Source organism: Phragmites australis, chromosome 10 (genome assembly GCF_958298935.1).
Source record: "Phragmites australis chromosome 10, lpPhrAust1.1, whole genome shotgun sequence".
Classification (NCBI taxonomy): domain Eukaryota; kingdom Viridiplantae; phylum Streptophyta; class Magnoliopsida; order Poales; family Poaceae; genus Phragmites; species Phragmites australis.
In genome coordinates, this window is record NC_084930.1 from 8,235,896 (window position 1) to 8,255,714 (window position 19,819).

Sequence of the window (19,819 nt, forward strand, 5' to 3'; positions counted from 1 at the left end):
CTTGTGGATTTGGGGTATGGCAATTGATGATTTTTTGCTTGTTGGCAAGCATCACAAATAGAATTATTATTGGATTGATTTAGACACGAGAGACTATGCCTATTAATCACCCTTTGAACAATATTGCAGCAGGATGACCTAGGCGTCTGTGCCATCTATCAAAGGATGGTTTATTGATTCCAAAAACTTGTTTTATAGATGGTACAGATGGAAAAGGGTACAATCCCTTCTGACATGTTCCTCTAAGAAGAGTGCTCCTCGTGTCCTGATTTTTGATAAAAAAGAAATTAGAATGAAACTCTAGAAAGACATTATTATCTTTAGCAAGGCGGTGAATGGAAACAAGATTTTTTGTAGCTTGTGGAACATGAAGGATATTTTTAAGATTAAGATTGCGACTGGAAGTATGAATAGTAGATTGACCAATATGATTAATATTCATAACTGCACCGCTTGCAGTGTGAATCTGATCATTGTCGTTGTACTTGTCCCAGACTGCTAGCTTCTCCAATTCTCTAGTGATGTGATCAGTGGTGCCTGTGTCGGTGTACCAGTTTGTGTCCACCGAGTAGGAGTTTGTTGCAGCAACATTGTTTCTTTCTTTAGGCACATAGTTCTCATCATACCTATGCTAGCAATCTAAAGCAATGTTCCCTCTCTTCTTGCACACTTGGCAAGTAGGGCGGTTGTCCACACTGTTATTGTTGGTGCCACGGTTGTAGTTGCTGTGCAGCTGCTTCTGCTGGTTGCCGCGGCCGCGACCATCGCCATGGCCACAACCACCACACCCACGGTTGAAGTTGCCACGTCCTGATCCACCACGTCCACCGCATGTAGCAGCGTTGACAGACGAGGAGGAACCGCCTTGTTGCAGATCAATCCTAGTTTCGAAACTCAAAAGTTGAGAGTATAGTTCCCCAATTGAGATGGGTTCAATTCTAGTTACAATTCAGCATATAGCCCATTAAGGATATAGGCGACCATCTCTTCATCATCTAGCGGCTTTAATGCCGCCACCATCTCATCTCTAAGCGACCTCATCTTGCCGAAGTACTCGGAGATGCTCACGTTTCCCTTCTACGTCGTCGTCATTGCAAGGCGCACGTTAATTGCACGCGTGCGGGTTTGAGAAGCATACATATCTTGTATCATTCTCCAAGTCTGAGCCGCCGTCCTTGCAGCAGCCACCTGCGACAACACATCCCAAGATAAGGACGCGAAGAGGAACCCAAGGACCTGTTGGTCCGTGGCGTACCACTCCTCATATGCAGGATTTGGAATCTTGACATCCTTGTCTACAACCTTTGATGTGATCTTAGTGTTGGGGGCGATGCTTTTGCCGATGACGTAGCCCTCAAGCCGCGCACCCCAGATCGTGGTGAGGACTTGCACTGCCCATAGCATGAAGTTCTGTCTCATGAGCTTTTCCGAGACGTGGACATCAGACAGTGAGTTGGAGGAAGACGAACTAGTCAACATAGCAACCTAGCTTTTTTTTGGCTTTGGCTACCATGAAAGAATCATAGGTGTGAAAACATGGAAATGGCTCGATGACGATGTTTCGTGTTATCCTTTGTGTGAAAAGCCCCTCACGTGGCTTGTACATATATAGATATGATCGGCAGGGTATGACTTAATTTACAATATAACTATACAACAGATCAACCAAATTTAAACTGCCAAATCTAATCTATACTATGCCTTACCCTAGCCGGTCATATCTATCACCAAACAATTACACATGATTATAAGAGATTCGGTGATTACATTCCTTATCTCTAATACTTGAAGCTTTATATAGCAGGAAAATATGGCTTTGCCTACATCTGATAATTTCTTGAGAATCTTTAAAAACACTCTAGGAATTTTTAGAATTTAGTTCCAGTTTGTACTAAATCCTAGGGATTTGGATCCCAAAACACACTTCCCAAACAGGCCCTTGCAATGATTTTCACACATTGCATCTAAGTGACTTTTGTTTCCACCTGATATTTGGCCATATAGGTATTTGCTAACCATTATGTTGTATAGCGACATCGGTCCAGCATTTGGCACCTGCTTTCATTTCAGACGAGCATATGATGTGAAGTCCTAACCTCAACGGCTCAACCTGTGGCTACAAGATGATTGCATGCTGTTGTACAATCAGCCCATGAAGTTGGCGAAAACATATGGGCCTAAGTTTTTCTCAAAGCAGTATCTGTCACGATCTCATGGAAGAACACACAATATCTTGTGGACGACAACTTCCAAGGATGGTGCCACGTCAGCCACTTAGATATTTAATCACATCCTAATAGGCCATTTGAAAGGAGCAGCCACACCCACACCTTCTTGTTTATTCAAGACCAAATACTGATGGTACTTAGATGATACCTTGCCGACATCCTTCACCGTCTCTTTTCTTTGGTTCTTCAGATACTTGTGGCACCATCACCACCCTTTCTGGCTATTGACCTGTACCAATGCATTGCAAACAGCAACAATTATATAAATTTCAGTGACACTGTACGTCTGAAGCATAGCATGTTGATGGCCAGTACAAAAAGGGAAAGGAATCCCTGGGTAAAATGACCTGTTAACCTCATATCACATGTCAATGCAGTGGCGTCCCAATGCTCACTGGTTAAGCATCTTACTGTAGCACTAAACGAGCAAGAGAGCATCAGAGATTCCATGGAACAAAAAAAATTCTAGTCTCAAGGAGGATCTAGAAAGATAGGATATGTGAAAAGTTTTACACTTTTCTCCTTTTCTCCTTGATATATTGTTCTTTGTGCAAAGATTAAAAGAGGAAGGAAATAAAGGACAAGGGGTATGAAAGGGATGACCACTACATCACTAGACCCGGTTAAGAAAAAGGTGATGCGGATGTTGTTAAAATATGATTGCTTTCAGCAATAACCATACGCACCTGGTGGATCCAAAAGGACAGGGAATAATTAAGTAAAATAATGACCATACTTGTGTTAATTTTAGCTTTGCCACGACTCCTTCCTTTACAAAGATGCTAATACAGAGTAATATGTAATTATTAGAAAGGATATAGTACTCTATAAAGCTTCCATCAATGGACGGAACCACTCGACAAAGCTTAACAATAGGCTAGAGCTTCCATGAATGGATGGAACCACTCAGCAAAGCTTAACAATAAGCAAGAACATTACATTCACATCCTTCGATACCATTTCATATCTACATGTTTATTCTCAGAGGTTCTGCAATTAGCTTTAAGACCTTTTTGAACAGACAACAGGATAGGTGTGCATGCAGTCCTTCAGCACCCCTACAAGAAAGAATTCTGGTCTTTCGGTCAGCATATACTTTAGTGTCTAATGGTAACTGATACGTCAAGATACAATGCTTACCGGGGAAGAAAGAACAAAGGTTTGTTAATCTTGTCAGCCTGACAATTTAGATACACGGATGCACATCATCCCACAAGCAAAACAATAAGCATCTAACATAACCAAGCTGGAGCTACAACCTGAATGCTACAAATATAAAACCAAGTTCCAAGAAGGCCAGAAGTTGGTACGATAGAGAATTATATTTCACAGGGCAATTAGCTTGATACAGCATTTCAACTGCTAAAACAAATACAAACATACATACATACATAATATATATACCTACCTAGACGCACTGTAGTTCACTGTTACGCCACCCCATAGTTATGATCCAAAAAATAATATAATTACGACTCATAAGATAGGTCAGTTACTACAAAGATATATGGTCGTAACTTGACTGTAATACCGAATTTTTTAGAGAGAAAAAAAGGAGTTTTAGACCAAAAATTGACTTTTTGATCCGTTACTTGTATGGACGATCGGAGACCGTGGTTGCGTTCATCTCGTCGAGATGAACCCATTTTGCTATTCATATGTCCGTTCCGGGCACTTTGTGACCCGTAGCAATTCCAATAAATTTAGACCGTTTGTTGTTTTAAAAAAAAATAAAAAAAGACAGATCAAGCTCCGGATGGATCGGTCGTCACCCCGACCCATCCAGAGCCTTCGTGCTGCCTCGCGTTTGTCTCTCCCCGTCGCCGCGCCGTGCTGCCTCCACCGCGCCGGCCGTCGCCGCCAGAGCTACGTGCCGCTACCGCGCGCCGTCGCCGTCCTGCCCACCGGCGCCACCGCCTGCTCGCCGCCGCCACCGTCACGCCATCGTGCATGCCGGCCACCGTGCGTCGCCGTGAGAGAGCCGCAGTTGCAAGCACGCAAGAGCAAGCCAGCGAGGAAGAAGCCAGGAAGGAAGAAAGAGAAAAGAAAAGGAGAAGAAAAAAGAAAGAGAAAGGAAAAAAAAGGAAAGAGAAGAAAGAGAGAGAAAAAAAGAAGAAAAAGGGAAAAGTTGGAAATTTCGTAAATTTATCGGATTCGTCGTCAATCCTTCGAAGGTGATTCTTCAGTAATTCTTAGACGTTTATGGTTAGATCAAATCAATCAATTCCTGTCGTATCATTTCATGTGATCAATAGTCTGATTCGTTTCAATAATCGTTATTGATTCGAAGATATGACATCCGAGTCGAAACATTCATTTCTTTCCACGGAGCAAAGTCTAATTAGTGAGAACTTTGATTCGACTCTGAATTGGAGATAGTGTATCATTTCATGTGATACAATTTTCTGTTTGGTTTTCCGAAATATAGGCGTATATGCGACGTTTTCAGACGTAGGGTGGACGCTTCATATTTTATGTGTTTTAAATGTGTCTTAGTGCTAATAATATACCTGTGCAGGTGGTAATACTTCCGGACGTACTTAATCCAAATTTCTTCATCGCTTTTGGTAAAAGGCAAGTAACATGGGGGTGTGATTCAGTGCTATGTTTATATTCATGTCTTACTTCTTTTGCAAATATAATTAAAGTATATGGCATTTTCTAATTCATTAAAATCATGGATGATGTTGCATTTGATTCATTAAATCTATGCTATTCTTATTGATTTGGATTGTACCATTGTCATCATGAATCAGTTTGGTGTTTTTTTTTATCACGAGTCATTCAAAAGGAAATTAAGAATTGATGTCAATTCACATGCATACATATGCATTTATGCACTTCATATGGTGATAAAGGCCGATTACTGCCATCGTGTGTGATTCGTACCAGTACATGGAGTTGCATGAGATGTTGGCGTCGTCCAGCTCTCAAATAGAGTTGCATCATGGCATTCATACATTTTTATGATATCTGGAGAATACAGAATTCTGGGAGTTAAATGCCATATTTTGTGGGAGACCGGGTTGGAGTCTGTCGTTACTTTCTCGACAAATACTTCTGAAAAGATATTCTCTTTAAAACCATGTGTTTTTTTTACGTTGTGAGAAGAATGTTTTATTCCCTAATACTCTTGAATTGAGTGAGATATGTTTATATTCATAGCTGTTACTTGCTGAGCTCGTCTCAACCCCTGTTAAATCTTTTACAGGTATGTTTAGAATGTTAACGTGCATTTTGGGGATGGATCTTGGTAGTTGCACGCACTACCTCATCACAATGTTGATAACTCAACCGGTGTTTAGAAGTTATATTTTTGGTAGTCTGACGTTTGTTTTGTATATGTTGTGGTAAGACGCTGGTAGCATCGTGAAAATTTCTATATGTTGTTTATATCATGTTTTGTCTACCTGTGGTTTCTTTCTGTTGTGGTCAGTTATACCACCCCTATAGAGGAAATGCTGCCAAAATTTTCCATTTTCGAATAAATTGGCTTAGTTGTAAAGTAGGGTGTTACAGCTTGGTATCAGAGCCTAGGCTTTAGGTTCTAGGATAAGAAGTTAATAACTTGACACACTTGCACATGTAGGATGGGAAAGGGTTTGCATATCTTTTCATATGCGTTGTTCCACTATATTCCTTTTAGTTTATTTGTTTGAAGTATGTTTGCAGTTAGTGCATACTTACTTATCCATTGTGGTGTTTGTAGCTATGCCGCCAAAGGTGCGAGGTCGTGGTCGAGGTAATGAGGCGGATCATAGTCGTACAACAGTTCCAGGTTATGGTGATGCATAGTTATCGGCTGCTGAGGTTGAGTCCTCTCAACCAGGGAGTATCAGTCAAGCGGAGCTAATGACCACTATGAAGGAGATACAAGAAGAGTTAAGAGCTTTGAGGCAGGCTGTTCCAAAGACTCCTGCTGCTGCTAGAGTTGTGGCACGTGAGATACCTGAAGAGGGTGCTACTAGTGGGGTAACGCTCCGTGAATGGGTTAGTATGAAATTGGACTCTTTTGATGGATCAGGGATTCCAATTCAGGATGCAGATTGGCTTGCCTATATAGAAATGCAGCTGGATGCTTTTGATGTGTTGCCTCGAGACAAGGTTAGATATGTGATACAGTTGATGAAGGGAGAAGCCCAGATCTGGTGGAGAGGTGTACAATCAGCCAGGACTGTTGCCCATGGGGATCTTACCTGGTCTGAGTTTGTCAGACAATTTGAGACGAGATTTTATCCAGCTACTTTTCTGGATAAAATGCAAATTGACTTAAACAACTATACACAAGGTCAGAAATCAGTGGCAGAGTATGAAGTGGGCTTTAATCAAATTGTGCGCTTTGTACCTCATGTAGCCCACGATGATGCAGAGAAGGCCAGACGTTTCAGATAGGGTTTGAAGCCTTTTATCCGTCATGTGCTTGGTGCTTTTGTTGTTACAGATTTTCGCTCTATGGTTGAACAAGCTTCTGGTGTTGAGTTGCAGCAATCTTACACTGATGATATTCGCAAGATATCGGGAGCAGATCAATATAAAGGACCAGAAGAGAAGAAGAGTCGTTTTGGTGGTCCCATCCATAAGAAGTACAAGGGACAACAACGTCACCAACCATACCATGGTGGACCCTCTCAAATACATCCTCCAGGCACCAGTACCCAATATCGTACAGTGGTTAAACCCGGTTTTGGTTTGGTGTGCTTCAAGTGTGGTGATTCACATATGCAGAGTGAATGTTCTTGGAAGGGGAACTGTTCAGTATGTGGCCGTCAAGGCCACAAGGATGTGGTGTGTCGCAGAAACCCGAACAGTCGTATCAGGTGGGAACCAGTATCTTCTTCTTCTGGGGTTTCTTCTTCATTTAAGGGATCAGCACATGTATTGGCTGCTACTCTTACTCCTACAGTCATTACTGGCCCGATGGCTCCACCAATGCGGTATTATCTTCCTTCTACAGTTCCCATTGGGCCTTACTGGTCACATCTGCCTATGATTCCTCAGGGAACTTCTACACCGACATTGCCGGTGATTGGGGCATCTTCTTCCCACACTGCAGGAACCTCTTCATCTCAGACACCTTCTGGGTTATATACTTTACCTAGTGCTGAGACCGGAGGTCACAATGACGTGGTGACAGGTATCTTACCCGTGGACTCCTTTGATGCACATGTTTTATTTAATTCTGGAGCTAGCTTTTCCTTTGTCTCGGTAGACTTCGTTAGATGAGCGAGACTATCAGTACAATAAATTGGGCAATCTGTGGTAGTTAACTCCCCCAGTGGTCTTATATCCAGTTCTTATGTTTGCCCGGGGTGTGTTATAAATATTGGAGATGAGGAATTCACAGCTAACTTGGTGATGATCAATTTAGAGTCCTTCGATGTTATTCTTGGTATGGACTGGCTTGCCCGATACCAAGCCATTATCTCTTGTTCTTTGAAAATCATCACCTTGAGAGCTGCATCAAGAGGGGAGATTACTTTCCAAGGGAAGACCTTGCCATATGCACTTTCCATGTTGTGCAGGATTTTCCCTAACCGATGGATGTGGAAATCTGGTGCTCTTTGGTCATTGGTTAAAGGGCAGGATGTCACTCTACGCGTGGAAGAGATTCCAGTCGTGTGTCATTATCCTGATGTGTTTCCTAGTGAGCTTCCAGGATTACCTCCTGAACGAGGACCAGTCTTCCGTATTGAGTTGATTCCAGGGACACAACCTATTTATAAGACTCCATATCGAATGGCACCAATGGAACAAATGGAATTAAAGAAGCAATTAGATGAACTCCTTGCTAAGGGATTTATCAGATCGAGTACGTCGCCTTGGGCTGCTCCAGTTTTATTTGTGGAAAAGAAAGATGGCACTAAAAGGCTTTGTGTGGATTATCGGGCGCTTAATCAAGTGACAATCAAAAACAAATATCCTCTACCTCGTATTGATGATCTTTTCGAAGATTGATTTGCAATCGGGTTATCATCAATTGCGAATCTGAGATGAGGATATTGAGAAGACGGCTTTCAATACAAGGTATGGGCATTTTGAATATGTGGTTATGTCTTTTGGACTAACGAATGCCCCTGTTATTTTTATGGAAGCTATGAACCGGATGCTCCATGAATATTTAGATGTCTTTGTGGCGGTTTTCATCGATGATCTATTGATATATTCCAAGTCAAAAGAGGAATATGAGATGCACCTCAGTTTAGTGTTGGAGGCTCTTCGAAAGAATAAATTTTATGCGAAGCTAAAGAAATGTGCCTTTTGGCTCGAAGAAGTAGGATTTCTTGGTCATGTTATTAATCAGCATGGTATTACTGTGGACCCAAAGAATGTTGCTGCAGTATTAGAATAGCAAAGACCATCTAATGTGACAGAGATTCGAAGTTTTCTTGGACTCGCTGGCTATTACCGGCGCTTTGTACAAGATTTCTCCATTATCGCAAAACCTATGACTAAACTTACTCAAAAAGGCGTTCCATTTGTATGGACTGATGAATGTGATGTCAGTTTCTAAACCTTAAAGAATAAATTGGTGAACGCTCCTATTTTGGCTTTGCCCGAGAGTGGTAAGCGTTTCACAGTTTACACTGATGCTTCTTGAATCGGACTTGGCTGTATGCTTATGCAAGAAGGTCGGGTAATTGCATATGCTTCCAAACAATTGAAAACTCATGAACAGAATTATCCCACTCATGACTTAGAATTGGCTGCAGTGGTTTTTGTCTTGAAGAGTTGGAGGCATTACCTGTATAGTGAGTCATGTGATATTTTCACTGATCATAAGAGTCTCAAGTACATTTTCACTCAGAGAGATCTGAATTTGAGACAGCGAAGATGGTTAGAATTAATCAAAGACTATGATCTGATGATTCAGTATCATCCCAGAAAGGCAAATATGGTAGCTGACGCCCTTAGCAGAACAGGTGTACCTAAAGCAATAATATCCTTACATTCAGACTTGGATTGGATGGTGATATCTTTTTGCTTTGCTAGCACTGTGCAGAAAGAAACTCAAATGATCATCCAATCTGCTATACCTGAACGTGTACGTGAAGCTCAACAGCATGATCGTCTTCTTTTAGAAGTTCGAAAGAGAATTTCAGCAGGAAAATCAAAAGAGTTTAGTGTGGATGAGCATGGTGCGATACGCTTTAGAGGCCGTCTTTGTGTACCACAGAAGGCAGATGTGAAAATGGATATATTGAGATAAGCTCACCGGACTCCTTATACTATTCATCCAGTGAAACCAAAATGTATCGAGACCTAAAACAAAATTTTTGGTGGAAAAGGATGAAAGTGGATATTGCTAAGTACGTTACAGCTTGTGGTGTCTGCCAACAAGTAAAGGCTGAACATAAAAGACCTGCAGGATTAATGCAATCCTTAGAAATCCTAGAATGGAAATGGGAACATATCACTATGGATTTCGTTGTTGGGTTGCCTCGTTTCAGATCGGGATTCCAAATTTGTATCTCAGTTTTGGCAGAGTTTGCAAAGTACCTTGGGCACAAAACTTTCTCTTAGCACAACCTTCCACCCTCAGACAGATGGTCAGTCAGAATGGACTATTCAGACTTTGGAGGATATGCTTCGTGCTTGTGTCTTATCTTGGAGGCAATTGGGAAGATCATCTAGCCCTAGCAGAATTTGCTTATAATAATAGCTATCAAGCTAGTATTCGGATGGCTCCTTTTGAGGCCTTGTATGGCCGAAGGTGTGTTTCCCCTTTGTGTTGGGATTCTGTTGGAGAGAGATCCCTACTTGGTCCAGATTTGGTTCAGCAAACATCAGAAAAGGTATACCAAATACGTCAGGACCTGTTGGCTGCTCAAAGTCGACAGAAGAGCTATGCAGATATCCGAAGACGAGACCTAGAATTTACAGTTGGTGACTATGTTCTTCTCAGAGTATCGCCAACCAAAGGTGTTGTACGTTTTGGTATCTCTGGAAAGCTTAGCCCGAGGTACATTGGCCCATTTCTAATCACAGCCCGAGTAGGCAGTTTGGCGTACCGTCTTGAATTACCAGACTCAATAAGTGGAGTACATAATGTCTTCTATGTTTCTAAGCTAAGAAAATATCTGAGAGACCCTGAGCATAAAATTGATGTTGAATCAATCACGATAGAGAAAGACCTGACCGTAAAGTGCCAGCCAGTACGCATTATGGATTCCTCAGAGCGAGTCATGAGAAGGAGAACTATCAAGTTTATGAGAGTCCTTTGGACAAATCAATCAGAACGAGAAGCAACTTGGGAACTTGAAGAACAAATACGCAAGGAGTATCCTGAGCTCTTTGAGACTGCTGAGTCATAAGTTTTAAAATATTTTACTTCTATTCCATAGTTGCCATGGAAGTGGCAGAATTCGGGGATGAATTCCTTTAGGGGGGGGGATGTAATACCGAATTTTTGAGAGAGAAAAAAAGGAGTTTTTGAACAAAAATTGACTTTTTGATCCGTTGCTCGTATGGAAAATTGGAGACCGTGGTTGCATTCATCTCGTCGAGACGAACCCATTTTGTTATTCATATGTCCGTTCCGGGCACTTTGTGACCCGTAGCAAGTCCAATAAATTTAGACCGTTCGTTGTTTTAAATAAAAAATAAAAAAAGGCAGATAAAGCTTCGGATGGATCGGTCGTCACCCCGACCTATCCAGAGCCTTCGTGCTGCCTCGCGTTCGTCTCTCTCTCTCTCTCTCTCTCTCTCTCTCTCTCTCTCTCTCTCTCTCTCCCCCCGTCGTCGCGCCGTGCTGCCTCCGCCGGCCTGAGCTGCTGCTCGCCGACGTGTGCGCGTGCGCTGCCGTCCACCGCGCCGGCCGTCGCCGCCAGAGCTGCGCGCCGCTGCCGCGCATCGTCGTCGTCCTGCCCGCCGGCGCCACCGCCTGCTCGCCGCCGCCGCTGTCGCGCCGTCGTGCACGCCGGCCGCCTTGCGTTGCCGTGAGAGAGCCGCAGCTGCAAGCACGCAAGAGCAAGCCAGTGAGGAAGAAGCCAGGAAGGAAGAAAGAGAAAAGAAAAGGAGAAGAAAAAAGAAAGAGAAAGGAAAAAAAGGAAAGAGAAGAAAGAGAGAGAAAAAAAAAGAAGAAAAAGGGAAAAGTTGGAAATTTCGTAATTTTGTCGGATTCGTCGTCAATCCTTCGAAGGTGATTCTTCAGTAATTCTTAGACGTTTATGGTTAGATCAAATCAATCAATTCCTGTCGTATCATTTCATATGATCAATAGTCTGATTCGTTTCGATAATCGTTATTGATTCGAAGATATGACATCCGAGTCGAAACATTCATTTCTTTCCACGAAGCAAAGTCTAATTAGTGAGAACTTTGATTCGACTCTGAATTGGAGATAGTGTATCATTTCATGTGATACAATTTTCTGTTCGATTTTCCGAAATATAGGCGTATATGCGACGTTTTCAGACGTAGGGTGGACGCTTCATATTTTATGTGTTTTAAATGTGTCTTAGTGCTAATAATATACCTGTGCAGGTGGTAATACTTGCGGACGTACTTAATTGAAATTTCTTCGTCGCTTTTGGTAAAAGGCAAGTAACGTGGGGATGTGATTTAGTGCTATATTTATATTCATGTTTTACTTATTTTGCAAATAAAATTGAAGTATATGGCATTTTCTAATTCATTAAAATCATGGATGATGTTGCATTTGATTCATTAAATCCATGCTATTCTTATTGATTTGGATTGTACCATTGTCATCATGAATCAGTTTGGTGTTTTTTTTATCACGAGTCATTCAAAAGGAAATTAAGAATTGACGTCAATTCACATGCATACATATGCATTTATGCACTTCATATGGTGATAAAGGCCGATCACTTTCATCGTGTGTGATTCGTACCGGTACATGGAGTTGCATGAGATGTTGGCGTCGTCCAGCTCTCAAATAGAGTTGCATCATGGTATTCATACATTTTTATGATATCTGGAGAATACAGAATTCTGGGAGTTAAATGCCATATTTTGTGGGAGACCGGGTTAGAGTCTGTCGTTACTTTCTCGACAAATACTTCTGAAAAGATATTCTCTTTAAAACCATGTGTTTTTTTTTACGTTGTGAGAAGAATGTTTTATTCCCTAATACTCTTGAATTGAGTGAGATATGTTTATATTCGTAGCTGTTACTTGCTGAGCTCGTCTCACCCCCTGTTAAATCTTTTACAGGTATGTTTAGAATGTTGACGTGCATTTTGGGGATGGATCTTGGTAGTTGCACGCACTACCTCATTACAATATCGATAACTCAACCGGTGTTTAGAGTTATGTTTTTGGTAGTCTGACGTTTGTTTTGTATATGTTGTGGTAAGACGCTGATAGCGTCGTGAAAATTTCTATATGTTGTTTATATCATGTTTTGTCTGTCCGTGGTTTCTTTCTGTTGTGGTCAGTTATATCGCCCCTATAGAGGAAATGCTGCTAAAATTTTCCATTTTTGAATAAATAGGCTTAGTTGTAAAGTAGGGTGTTACATTGGCACCTTATATAGTCGTAATTATACACTTTTTTGTTATGTGATCGTAACTGCGTCACATCTGTGCACACCTCCAGTTACAATTAAAAAACAGTATAGTTGCTACCGTAACTGATTTTTTGTCATGTGATCGTAACTTAACTATCTGTGCTGTCGTAACTGACTATTTTCTTAATCGTAACTGTGATCGTAACTGGGTCACCTCTGCGCACACTCCAGTTACGATCTAAAAAGCAGTATAGTTGCTATCGTAACTGACTTTTTTTGTCATGTGATCGTAACTCAACTATCTGTGCTGTCGTAACTGACTATTTTTTAGTCGTAACTGGGAGTGGCGCAGCAGTAAACTACAATGATTCTCATAATTATACAATTTTTATCATGTGATCGTAACTCACCTATATGTATCGTCGTAACTGACTAGTTTCTTAGTCGTAACTGGAGTGGTACGGAGGTGGCTGCAGCAACTGAGTGTGACGCAACGTAGTTCACTGTTACGCCTAGACGCAGAATAGACTCCCGTGAATAGACTTGCTGTATGTGTATATATATATATATACATATATATATATATATACATATATATATAGAAACTAGTCTGTACTCCTGGTGTATATATATATATACACATATATATATATATATATACATATATATATATATATATACATATATATATAGAAACTAGTCTGTACTCCTGGGAATACATAGTCACTACTATGATATACCACATAAATGAATTGGATATACTCTTTTATCACTATAAGTATATTTATATACTCATTCTAAGATACTCTAATGTGAATTACATAAAAAAATTAAAAGGAAGTCCATCAATTTTAATAGATTTTGATAATACCTTCATATTTGTACATAAAATATAATATACTTAAAAAATATGTATAAACAACTAAAAAAGTATACGAACTACTTGGATTATCTTATATACTTACATGCTCTATGTACATCCAATTTATCACATGAGATACTCCCTATGTTATAAGATACGTATATGAGAGTACATACTCCCGAGAGTCATTCATATATATATAACTTTCTTTTTTTAGACAAACAAAAACAACAGAATATGATTCTTTTTTGAGACAAACTAAGTATAACTTTCAGCTGCGAAAGAGGACAGCAAGAGGAGAAGATAATAATTACTGCAAGAAACAGAACTCATGTGCAAGGAATTATTATTGAATTTTTATTATGAACTTCCCAGTCACAACATTCTAACTTAATCTCAATTGTACCTTTACTACAGATGTGCTATGCCGTACTTAAGTCACTATGGCCAAAAAAATGAAAATAGATAAAATAACTGTAGCCAAATAGTGCACAATCCAACCGCCAGCTCGAAGTTTCTGCAAATAGAAATAACATGTTCAAGTCAGGTTACATATTAGTATTGCTACGGTACCAGAAACCAACCGTAGGCATGAAATAACATGTTCGACATGTCTTACTAATACGTAATAATGTAGCCTAGAAAAAACATCAGTAAAAAGTCATTCATAATTTTTGCTATTGATTTATTAAAGGAGCATAATTGGCTTGGACCAACTGGACGGAAGAGGTTTAAAAAGGAAAAAAAAATATTGGCTTTTAAAAATGAAAAGAGTTAGCCAAGCTAATTCTAATCATTATGTGCTTTATTGAGGATCAGAGTTTATCTGTTAGAATAAACACCCGCCGGGAGGATAGCTGGGCGACGTCAGCTACTAAGGGAGAGATTGAACTATAGATTGAGGAGACTTAGAACATTGAGAGAGATATAGGAGAAGGGGACCGAAAACTAGATTGATTTCTCTTTCTTAATCCCTCCTTAATCACAGCCGGCGCTGTGTATATATAGCTAGCCTACATAGTCCTAATTCAAATCCAACTCCAACTAACATATCTTTAATATTATTTCTAACCAAATCTGATTCAAACTAACAAATCAACCTAACTAATCTTATCTCGTGCTACAATGCGGTGCTACAGTACAGCTCGTGAACAGTGATTCTAGCACCCAACATTACCACTCGCTGCATGTCATTTTTATTTGAGAACAATGCAAATAGGAGTGGAAACTGAGGTCTCAGGACTCAGGAGTCAGAAACCACACAGAATGTTCAAGCATTGATATCAGTTAAGCTCCATACCCATCATCTTGGTCAAAATATTCTCTCATGCAACTTTCTTATAACAAACATGAAACATGTTTGCTGACAAAATAAGAAACCAAACTTAGGGGCTAAAACCTGCATATGCTGTCCTCAACATAACACATTTAACATCAGAGACCTAGCATATCAGTGGGACAGCAACATGTTGCTTCTAAAGTTGCAAAAATATCGTAGATATCCGATAACTATGTCGTTAATTCAATACCATCCTACAAGTTAAAATATGATCGTCCCAAACTCCCAATATAGAAATATGGCTAAACAACTGTGTGGACTCATCTGCACTTTAATCAAAGTCAATAATCATCTAATTAAAAACAAGGATGAATGGGCAGTAAGACTTCATGAGAGAAGCACCAGCATGATCTAAAAGGGCAAGGAAGCAATTGCTCACCTTAATGGACAACACAGATGAGGATGCAGATGAAGGTAATAGACCTGATAAACCAATGTCATATGAAATCCTTCCATCAGGAAGGAACAGCCCATAGTGCCTCTCGGAGCCAGGTCCAGGCTTCTGATTCTCATTAAACAAGGCAAAGATATATGCTTTGACTGGTCTCTTTGGCTTGAGAGGAGTTCCCTTCCTCAGAAAGAGCCGTTTGCGGAGATTGAAATTATAAGTCCTTGCATTCTCAGATGAAGCTCCTGCTTCGTTTTCATCTCCACTAGAAGCCCAGCCAGTCTCTGCTACCCTAACCTCCATGTTGTTATACCCAGCAGCCTGTAGAGCAGCATAAGCTGCATCTATCTGGGCATCAAACATGTTGTCATAGTGCAGGTTAGTATTCGGATCAACAATTCCTTTGTTGGGCTTAAAGAGAGCATAATTAATGTCGATATGTTCCGGATCACTTATGTAAGCCAAAAAAGGGTACGCATTGACATAGAAAGGTGAGCCAATCATCGAAAAGAAATCCAGGAGCGGTTTCATGTATGCCATGAGTTCTTCCTTAAAGATACACGCAGAGGGTGGGTAGGAATTAGCAAAAACAGCTTCCGAATGAGGTGTGAAAAGCTCAATTTTGCTCTCCAAGTGGAGGCTCTTAAGTCCATTATACACATTCTTCACAGCTTCAACAAGAGGCTCATACAAGCTTTGATCTTGGCCTCCCAGCACCTCGTTTCCCACTGTGATCCCAACGATCCGTGTCTGAGGGAGATAAGGCTGCACATTCTGATTCAGCCATTCCATTGACCTGCTCTCATTTGCAGCCATATCCTTTACTAACCCATTCGGGATTGCAATGACCAGGTTGAGCCCAGACCCTTTGAATGCATCAAGAACACTGTGATCCGCATCATATATCTTGACATTCCTTATCTTTGAATTCCTCAGGAGCTCCACTACTTTATCCGGGGAAGGGATGTTGTTTGCTATTCTCCCGTAGTTTATTCCATAAGCCCCGACAAACGCTTCAACCATTAGAGGACCTTATCACAACAAACATCAGCAATCAAAATTCACTTTTTATCCTAATAAAAATGCTTGTTTTGTCACAAAGTAATGTCTAGCGGTGCAGAATGAATGTAAAGCAGCTCATTAATTGATCACAACATCGCAAAACACCGAATTTGTATACATGATAAAAGAACCGTCAGTACCATGTGAGGGGAAGGCGAGGAGGCAGCAGCAGAAGAGCAGCAACACCCAGTGATTGCACCCGCGCCTATGAGGCACCATACTCACAGCGCCGCAATCCATCACCGCGGAGCAAGGACCAAACAGCAGATTACCACGGTCAGAAGCAGCAGCAGCAGCAGCGTCAGCGTCAGAGAGGCAGGAAAGTCGCGCCTTGCTGTGCACTTCGCTTCCGGGCCGGACCGTGGCGCCGGGGCGGCAAGTTCCATAGACGGACCGGGGCCGCTCCAAGGCCAGGCACCGGTGGCTGCTCTCCCCCCGCCGCCGCCGCCGCTTCAGCCTTCGAAGAACAGAATCCGCAAGAATCTCGGATCCCTCCTTTTCACCCACCCCACAACTCCACAGCCGCCGCAACCACGAACCACCCACCACCAAACGAGCAGTCCAGGAAGAAATCTCGGCTCTTGCACTGGCCTCTAAAACTCCACCCAACAGTAGCAAGCAGTCAAGTGCTGTACTAAGCAGCAAAAAGAGAACTGGCGGGATGGAGGACTGGTGAAAAGCGGGGAGCTTTTCTTGGCTAATCTCGGACGGGCGAAGGGGTTCAGCCGATGGTTTGTTTAGCGAGAAGGAGATCGGGGGAAAAGGTCGGGTGGGCAAAGTGGACTGGCGACCCGACGAAGGGAACTGGAAGGGACCGGTTGGGGCCTGGGACGGAGGCGAAGGAGTCGGTTAGGAGAAGAGTGCCGCGGTTCCGGATTCGCCCCGCGGCGAGAGCGATGGAGAGGTGGAGCGCAACTGCTGCTCCGGCTCCCTGCGGAGGGGAGGAGAAAGGGGCTTCCGGGTTTGATTTTTGAAAACGGGAAGGGGAGGAAGCAACCGGGGCACCGCGCTGGCAGGCAGCGGCAGTGCAGGTACACGCGCCGTGGTGCTCTGTGCGTGCGTGTCCTGGACCGATGGTGGTGGGGAGGGGGCTTTTCTTTGGCGCTTTTGCGGTTGCCCTTTCAAAGTCCAAAGTGTCTCCTCTTGCTGAGTATTTTTATAGGTTTTGATAATAGTAAGAGTATGTATAATGAAATGTTTAAAAGATATATTTATAAAAAAAATCATGTTTTTTCTTAACTGCACTGATACAGGTACTTACGTGGAGGGTAAAGTGCTTACTTAAGTATTACTATTTATATTAGTGATAACAAGATAGTTAATTATATTTAAACATTTGGAGTCTTTGTTTGCATTGACAATTATAATTTTTAAATAAATGCTTAATACTCTCTTTTTTAAGTACTTAGCCATAAACAATTAGTATTGTTTATGCCCTAAGGCTGCTTCTATTGGAGATGCAACTCTTCTACAGGATCGAGAGATTGTGAGTTCGAGTGTCATTAAACATAGGAGGAGTAACGACTTATCATGTATAACGACTCTGCGATGGAGAGGAACTCAAATATGAAAGGTGGTTTCGTAGCTTTATGGACCTATAATTGTTTATATGTTGAGGCGTAGGATAGATGTCTAGCAAAAAAGGGAAGCTTTTTTTTTGTTAGTTGACAAGTCGTTCAAGCTTTCACATTTCCTTCCAAGTTGGACACGAAGTAGGGAATGGGCTAATGCCCGATAGATATCAACCAAGCTATGGACCAGCCGGGAGCTGAATCTGAAGGCATGGCTAGTGTTGGTGGGAAACATGGAAGTGGAGACCTCCGGACGCAAGGAAAAAATGGAAAACCTAGGCATCTGAAGTCTCTATTGTCACCCTCAGGCAAAAGCAAAAGATGGGAGGCAATAGCTGATGAGCACTCGCTGGAGAGAGCAACAATGATGAAGGTCTGACGTAACCTCGACTCTCCAACGGATGGTATGAAAAGCACTTCTATTCTATCTTTTATTGATCATCGTATTTCATCGAATATCCACAATATAGGGATAGCTATGGGAAAATGTTCTGATGATGATCATCTTACTGTTGTCCCTCAGCACAACACAGATACAAATAAATTGGATAAGTCAGGATATTTAGATAATTCTTTTGTGGAGCTAGAATATAATAGTGATAATGGATTCAATAATCTCTCCATTAGTCATCTATGTGGTGAAATGACGGATGAGTCTATGGATGATGATAGTTATCACCATAGTGGTGAATTTCATGCAATTCCCAGGAAAAAGATTTCTAGCTCCCAGAAGAAATGTAAATCAAAGAAAGGGGTTGTGGTTAAAAAACAGTCGAATGGTTTTAAAATGAAACAAATCTTTTAGAATAGCATAGGTCTTCGTGATTTGACTAAATTCGGATTCCTATCTCACACCAGAATTGAACAACTAGATTTTATTTCTATAATGGAGACTGGTAGAAAATATTTCTCAGATTCTAAACCATATTTGTGGGGTTAAATTTTTTTATAGAGCTGGACAAACCCACATGGCAGATCAAGAGGCATTTTATTGGGAGTTAATTTGGATGTTTTTCACATTGGGACCATCTCTTATGGCGACTTCTATGTGAAGTTTAAGCTAAATAACAGAGATGATGGTTTCGAGTGGGTTCTGGTGGTTGTCTACGGTCCTACACAACCAGAGTATAAGGAATGCTTTCTAACTGAATTTGTCCATAGGTGTCGATTAGAATCGGTACCTCTTTTAGTCAGAGGAGATTTTAATATTATCATAAACCCGGATAAAAAGAGTAATGACAGGTATGACAGTAGATGACCCTCTTTATTTAACGATGTAATAAACGGGTTAGAATTAAGAGAGCTTGAGTTGTCGAGCCGAAGATACATATGGGCAAGTGTGATGCCGGTCCCAACTTATGAAAAGTTAGATAGAATTTTGGTAGGAACAGAATAGGAGCTGAAGTATCATATGTAACAGTGGAGCCCCTAAGAAGGGACATTTCCGATTATACACCACTACTACTTGACTCAGGCCATACATCGTGTGGTAACAAACAGAATATGTTAGAGTTTGAACTTGGCTGGTTTATCCAGGAATGCTTTTATGAGTTAGTGGCTAAGGTTTGGCGAAATGAAAATAGGGGGAACTCTCCAATGCAAAGATGGCATGATAAAATACGTTGTCTTGGCCAATTCTTGAGAGGATGGGTGAAGAACATTAGTGGTACCAAAAAAAAGAAAAGCAAGAGCTCCTTGAGAAGGTGAATGAGTTAAATAAAAAGGTTGAAGCAAATGTATTGCAACCACATGAGGTAGATTTGAAGCTTTGCTTGAAAGAAAGATTATTCCAACTATTGCGTGAAGAGAAAATTAAATGGTACCAGCGGGCCAAAACAACAGATTTATTAGAAAGTGGTTGCAATACAAAATATTTTTATTTGGTAGCAAAAGAGAAG

At 41.2% G+C, this 19,819-nt stretch overlaps 1 protein-coding gene and 1 pseudogene across 1 annotated transcript; both read right to left on the minus strand.

Moving 5' to 3' along the window:
* Positions 1-885: 885 nt before the first annotated feature.
* Positions 886-1,002, minus strand: LOC133883795 (small nucleolar RNA Z247; annotated as a pseudogene).
* Positions 1,003-13,895: 12,893 nt separating this feature from the next.
* Positions 13,896-17,467, minus strand: LOC133883446 (glucan endo-1,3-beta-glucosidase 14-like). The gene is made up of 3 exons (XM_062322777.1): positions 16,491-17,467; positions 15,280-16,319; positions 13,896-14,078 (listed from the first exon to the last, which is right to left on the minus strand). Exons 1-3 carry the CDS (start codon positions 16,588-16,590, stop codon positions 13,995-13,997), a joined length of 1,224 nt encoding a protein of 407 aa, XP_062178761.1. The 5' UTR covers positions 16,591-17,467; the 3' UTR covers positions 13,896-13,994.
* Positions 17,468-19,819: the final 2,352 nt, after the last annotated feature.